Source organism: Zerene cesonia, unplaced genomic scaffold (assembly GCF_012273895.1).
Source record: "Zerene cesonia ecotype Mississippi unplaced genomic scaffold, Zerene_cesonia_1.1 Zces_u006, whole genome shotgun sequence".
NCBI lineage: Eukaryota > Metazoa > Arthropoda > Insecta > Lepidoptera > Pieridae > Zerene > Zerene cesonia.
This window is the reverse complement of record NW_024045136.1, coordinates 1,818,808-1,826,187: the sequence shown is the minus strand read 5'-3', so window position 1 is coordinate 1,826,187 and position 7,380 is coordinate 1,818,808. Positions and strand designations below refer to the sequence as shown.

At 37.4% G+C, this 7,380-nt stretch overlaps 1 protein-coding gene across 1 annotated transcript; it reads right to left on the bottom strand.

Annotated features, from left to right (window-relative positions):
* Positions 1-5,367: 5,367 nt before the first annotated feature.
* LOC119838943 (myoneurin-like) lies at positions 5,368-7,380 on the bottom strand. Its single transcript, XM_038365094.1, has 2 exons — positions 7,234-7,380; positions 5,368-6,622 (listed from the first exon to the last, which is right to left on the bottom strand). The coding sequence occupies exons 1-2, from the start codon at positions 7,244-7,246 to the stop codon at positions 5,562-5,564; spliced, it is 1,074 nt and encodes a 357-aa protein (XP_038221022.1). The 5' UTR covers positions 7,247-7,380; the 3' UTR covers positions 5,368-5,561.

Sequence of the window (7,380 nt, the reverse complement as noted above, 5' to 3'; positions counted from 1 at the left end):
CCAAAGTTAAGATATAAAAACTACATATTAACCTGAAGATATCGATAGGTAGAACTAATGATGTGAAAATATAATAGACAATGGACATACTTTCAAAATCTTTTATTTCAATTCATTCAATTGCAAATTTATTTATTTCATTAACTACAGCAAGACAGTGACAAAGCACTATTAAGAAAACCTCAATTTTGAAGATGGCACTATACATTTTTCTCCGACTTCTTTCTTTGAAGCAGATGGTAGGATTTTGTATGCATCGTAAGAGACCTTTGATTGCCAAAAGTCTTATCACAGGCCTGACATTGCAACACTATTGGAGTCGCTCCATGTACTTTAACTTCGTGGTCATTCTTCTTCGTATAATCTGTGAACTTCTCCCCACAATAACCACATTTACTCCTCTTATTCCTAAGTATATGGACACCTCTTTCGTGATCGCGCTTCTTGATACTCGTGTCAAATACTTTGGTGCAAAATGTGCAATTGAAGGTACCCGTTTTATGCCTATAACCGTGCGTTTGTAACGTTCTCTTATTTACGAATCCAGCGCCACATATATCACAGACAAAGTTACTGTAGTGTGCATTCATATGTTCGATTAGGGTTTTGAAATTGTTAAATTTATTGTGACAAGACACACAGCTAAAGCCGTTATTTCCGAATCTAAACGGAACTATATGGCTTTTTATATCTGTATGGTACTTTTTGGCGTGAACCGAGGTCAAATGTTTGGTGAATTCATCTAATTCAGGAACATCTTTCCCGCATAGATTGCATTTCAGTCCAGTTATGTCCAATTTCACCATGTAATTGATCAATGTTGCACCCTTCATAAATACTTCTTTGGCAGTATTGTCGTGTTCCGTTAGCGTGTGTGTTTTTAGTTCATCCGGGTTCTGATACTGATTGACGCAGAAGTAGCAAGTATAAGAGAATCCCCCACGACACCGGATCGGCGTCGCGTTAGAGTTCATTAAAATCAGTCGTATGTTCTCTAAATGTTTTCCTATTTCAGCTCTCGCCTTCATAAACAAATTCACTGTTGCTCTCGGCACTATTTTTAACGATTCCTTCTTCACTTTCTTCAACGGCTGCGGATTTCTGATAAACACTTTCTTTGTTGGCCAAATGGGACCTAAAATGAAACGTTTCATGTTATCATTGTGCACTTTCCAACACTATCAAACTTTACATTTATAAAAATATTTATAATTTTTTTTTTATTTATTTATTTTTTATCTTGTTTACTGCATGATGCTTCAGAGATACATCGATTTTCAGCAAATATAACTTTATCGAGACTAAGTCTAACGTGGATACATTGTACGAGTGAAACGTACTAATAACGTTGTGCTGGCCTTCGAGACACAGTTCACCAGGGTCTGTATTATTCCGTACTACGGTTTCTTAGTGAAATAAAAATTATTAAATTATTATCACTTATTAATTACCTAAAGTTATAATTGACAGCTTATAATTTCGCAAATTCAAATAGCTTTGATATAGTTGATAGCAGGATATTTGCAATACTCAATATCAATTACATTGACATTAATTTACGTAAGAATCTTCATAATATTTATAACCTCAAGGTTGATTAATACACCTCATAGTTCAACAAAATTTTAATGATAATATGAGAAACTTCACAACATATCCTACAGTCATATTCCACCCGATTTTTTCAATTTAAGTGTAAATATCAATTAGGAATGTATGCGCCTTGTGTGCTCTTTCAACGTCTTCTGCCGCGCAAACGATTTCATGCAAACGTCGCACCGAAAGTCTCTCGACCCTGTATGTTTTATCATATGACTATCCAGTTCCCTCTTCGCGTAAAACTCCATATCGCAGCTCGTGCATTTAAACGAACGTTGCAATAGGTGCACCCTGCTAGTGTGCAATCGCCACGCGTGTTTCGAATGAAAACTTTTATCGCACGCTTGGCATTTTATCCCGGGGCTTTTGATGCCGTGAATTTTGGACAGATGATCGTGTTTCTTCCACGCCTCCTTGAATCTCTCGTCGCAGTACCCGCATTTGTGCGGCAGTTTGACTCCCGCGTGTTTGGAGCGATCGTGGAGGCGTTTCTTTCGCGCCGTGTCAAAAGTCCTAGTGCATATTTCACAGGTGAAAGTGCCTATCTTGTGCGCGTCACCGTGCCTCAGAAGAATGTTTTTGTTCACGAATCCTGCATTGCACACTTCGCATATATAGTTCCTATAGTGGACGTTCATGTGCTCTTGCAGCGCTTTGAACGTGTTAAAAATGTTCAAGCACGAACAGCATTTGAGAACTGGACTGTTGAATTTAAATGGAAGGATGTGACTCTTGATGTCTCCGAACAGCTTGTTTTTGTGTGCATCTTTCAAATGCTCGACAAGTTCTTCTATAGTTTCCAGCTCTTCACCACAGTTACATTTTAATTCAGTTATGTCTAACTTAACGAAATACCCATGCATATGTTTGCCTTTCATAAAGTTTGATTTTGTGTGATCGTCGTGAGCATCTAATGTGTGGCGCTTCAGATCTTTCGGATCTGGGTATTTATTTGTGCAGAAACAACACGTGTAACCAACGCCGACTTTACTTCGTATTGGAGTAGCGTTCGAGTTAAGCAGTATCTCTTTTATATTATGTTGATGTTTTTCAACCTCAACGTGTCTTTTAAGTGATACCGTCGCTTTCCCGAGCGACAGTTTTTCCTCTTTTTTGTCGATTTTTAAAACAAATATCTTCTTTCTTCCGAAGCGACCTACAACAAATATTCTCATCATTCCGTGGTCGAGTCTCACACATACACAAATACTACTAACTCGAAAACTAGATACTTTCTACGTACAAAAATACTCGATGCTTTAGGAAATTTCAAATTAATTAGAGGTTGTTTACTTGCATTTAATCTTTTTCAAAATGGATCACTTTTCAAACTCAAACTCAAATTATGATGACAATTATACGTTCAGTAATCTTAAGTATTGAACTTAGGTACTAAATACTTGTAAGAATAAGTATTGATTTACGACCGGCTATATCAGTGGTTAACGTTATTATTTTAATTATGTGTTTCAATAAAGTCAGTTCGTTTCGAGATTTTGCACAGACATACCAAAGAGCCTCTTGTCTCATTTAAAATAATATAAGTAACTTGATTTGCTTAAAAATTATAACAATTTCCTTTCAGTTTCCTGTCAATGAAAATTTGAAAGCCGTAAACAGCAAGATTACGAAAACCGTAACCTAAAAGGCAAAAACAAAACGAATAAAAGACCGAGGAAACATAATACGCATTTATTTGCAATTTAATATTTCACCTATCATTGAATTAAGAATAAACTTTAAAGCTGTTATTAACTAAATGAGCTGTTATACTTCTTCACCATGCTTCGACCTCATGTGACTCCGCCAACTACATTTCTGGACAAACGCCTGCCCACAATGGCTGCACGCAAATCTCCTATCATCAGCGTGTATCCGCATATGTTCTCTTAACGTATTCTTCCTCCCATACGCTTTGAAGCACACATCACATTGAAACTGTCTCAGTCCAGTATGCTTGGCCATGTGTCGTTGCAATCCACCTTTACTGAAAAACCTCATATCACACTCTTCACATTTATGACGACGCTCCAACAGATGATCCTTCTTCGTATGCCTCGACAGCGCCCTCTGGTTCTGGAATGTTCTTTCGCACGCCTGACACTTTAGTATAACAGGCGGCGCACCGTGTTCCTTAATCATGTGGTCGATTTTCTTCCAGTAATCCAGGAATCGTTCGTTGCACACTTGACACTTGTTCCTTTTCCCTAAGCCGAGGTGTGTTCGCCTCTGGTGATCCCGCAACTTCTCCTGATTGCTGAACACTTTATCGCATTGATCACATTTGAAGTCGCCAGTGTTGTGCCTCTTTATGTGGCCGACGAGGAGCCTCGCTGTCATATAGCATCGCCCACACACATTGCAAACGTGATTGCCGAAGTGAGAGTTCATGTGCTCCTGCAAAAGTTTGAATGTCGTGTACTCAGCCAAGCAAACAGCGCAACGCAGTTCCGGCGAATCGAATTTAAACGGCACGATCGGACTTTTTATATCGGTGTGCATATTTTTCCCATGCTCCGATTTCAGATGTAGAATCAAATCGTCTAATTGAGGAATTTCTTTATCACACAGAGCACAATTCAAAAATGTTATGTCCAGCTTAACGACCTGTTCAAACAGCCTCGTAGACATGAATTTTATAAGTCTATCGCTGTTGTGCTCATTCAAAAAGTGCTTCTTCAGGTCTGTTGTATCAGGAAACTGTTCTGGGCAGAACGCACAACCGTATCCGAGACTGTCCTTATTCCTTATCGGATTAGCGTTTGAATATAGCAATATATTCTTCAAGTTCTGTTGGTTTTTCTTAGCCTCATTCATTTTAACTCCGCGACGCACTATCTTCAAATCCAAAAGAGGTTCCGTTTTTCTCCGTTCTATCGTAATCGTTCGGACACCTACAAACATAAATTCGTCATTAGTCATGCATCTTCCAGACACTTGGCGTCACGATTGATAGAAACAATATCACCATTAAAAGATACTCGCCTGCCATTAACGACAATTATAGGCAAAATATATTTCGTTTTGATCGAATAATCTTATGTTAGAAAATATCCTACATACTAGTTTATAAATAGAATAATAAACGCTTAATAAGATATTTTCGTAAGTAATCGTAATCGCTTTATGTAATAAAATAATGGAAACTGTCAAAAGAATTGCTTTTTAATCAAAATTACATAACTTTGTGGTTAAATTTATTTCGATCTAGAAAGAAAGAAAGAAGAAAGAAAGAAAGAAATAAATTTATTTCGATCTAGGATATTATTATTAGTATTTCATACTTATTATAGCAATATAGGAGCTTTTACGAACCTAACTCATTAAAACGCATGATCTCGTAACGAAACTTCTATTTATTTTGTTTCTAGTATATGTGTAAATTGTAGAATTTTAAATTTCATATGAACATTTCATGGACTTCCATCGAGAAGACACAGGCTTCTGAAATACAGCGTATGCTATACTAAGAGTCTGGGGTTAATATTAAGTGTAATATACACATTACAAGATAAATGGTTATTTATTGGGTCAAACAAAAGATGATCTATATATTTATCCACCCATGTATATAAAAATTTAAAAACATGCAGACCGGTACAAATAAGAAACATCTTCTAATAATATAATTCGGCACTTATCAGAATAAAATTGTTGGGTTTTATTACTCCATTGTATGGTTAGCGGTTGGCAAATGCACACAAATACAATGCATGAATAATAATCATACTCAATAAATATTCCGATAAAAATTTATTTCAAAATTAAACTTCAATAAATATGTAAACATCAAACAAACATACATGCAACCGTACAAAATTAAATAATAATAAGATCTGTTTACGATACATTTGACGTCGAGTTTAAATAATATCTTGACTTATGCTAAGATTCTCTTTATAATAAATTGTCACACGGCATTCAACCTTAAGATGAGCGCAGAAAGCACTATTTTAACGATCTCAGTTCCTTCTTCTTTCGTCCGAATGCAGTCTCCGCAGGTGCTCCTTGAGCGTCTTCAACCGCCCGTAACACTTAAAGCATATATCGCATCTATACTCTCTAGTCCCTGTATGCTTCACCATGTGATCATTGAGTTCCCTCTTCGAAAAGAAGTCCATTTCGCAGCGGGAGCATTTATACTGCCTCTGCATCAGATGATACTTCTTCGTGTGCAACAACCACGTCTGTTGCGTGGCGAACGTCCTATCGCACGCTTGGCACTTAATGGCCGGCCCTACGACACCGTGCACCTTCGCCAAGTGTTCGTTCTTGTGAAAGTTCTCTTTGAATCTCTCGTTGCAATAACCGCATTTGTGCGGCAGGCTTCCGTTGTGCACTTTCCGCACGTGCTGCTTCATTTTGCGCACCGTGTCGAACACGTCCGTGCACTGCTTGCACTCAAACGTGCCTTTCTTATGGCCCTCCCTGTGGCACAGCAGCAGGTGCTTATTCACAAAGCCGGCGTCGCACACTTCGCAAATGAAATTCCTGTAATGCGTGTGCATGTGCTCTTGCAAGGCTTTGAATTTGTTGAAAACGTTCAAGCATATGAAACACTTGAGCGTCTCGCTTTCGAATTTGAACGGCAGTATGTGGTTATTGATATCCGTGTGTATGTTCTTGTCGTGTTCCTCCTTGAGGTGCGTCATTAGATTTTCAAGGGTGTTGATATTCCGCAGGCAAATATTGCACACGAGGGACGTGATGTCCAATTTGACAAAGAAGCCGTACATATCTTTGCCTTTCATGAAGTCTCGTTTGGTTTCCTCATCGTGACCGTCTATTGTGTGTCGTTTAAGATCGGCTGGATCCGGGTATTGGTTTGAACAGAAACAGCACGCATATCCTATACCACCTCTACATCGTATCGGAGTCGCGTTGGACCAACGGATAATCTCTCTAATATTCGTTCGGTGCTTAGTCAACTCTTTACCTAGTGTCACTTTCGGTGTATCACTGTTTTCATTGGCTACAGTCTTAGCAGTTTCCCTGCTGTCAGACTTCAACCGTACCCTTTTACCTATAAACAAAAGTATATATTACAAACGTGGTGATTATGTCTCAGTTACATATGAATTTCTTGAAATAGATCAAACGATTACGATATACATACATGGTATTATTTGCATAGCTTTTTTGTAAATAACATCTTCCTTAAATACCGAATGATATCTTCAAACGTACATTTTAATTATAGTTAAGATATATTATGTTATAATTTAAAGTGTCTGAACCGGCTCAAGTTTTGAATCATGAATCACCTAAAATAATAATTTAATTTGAATGTCACATCGATATAGCATAAATTTGTGAATGGTCTAGGAACATTATGTTAACATATGTTTTAAAATTATCAAGGCAATATTTCGGTTAAATCCAACAAAACAGCCTAAACACCCTCAACAGAGGTTAAGATAATTAATAGTTAACATGACATCGTTTACAGGAAAACTTAGCAGCGTTAAGCTATATTTAACAGATCAATTTTATGATTTAAATCGTCAAATACAATTATTTCTTTTTTTATTCTAAAAATTCATATTTTTCTTCAGTATCTGTAGCAATATTAAAATGTCTGATACATTTAAGGTACGTATAGAAAATCCTAAAAATTTATACACAACAACCTACATGCGAATGTCATTAGACCTTTTCGCCATGCTTCGCTCGCATGTGCCCACGCCAACTGCACTTCTGAACAAACGCTTGCCCACAATGGTCACACTTAAAACGTCTATCGTCTTTATGTATTCTCATGTGTTCCCGCAGAGTCTTCCT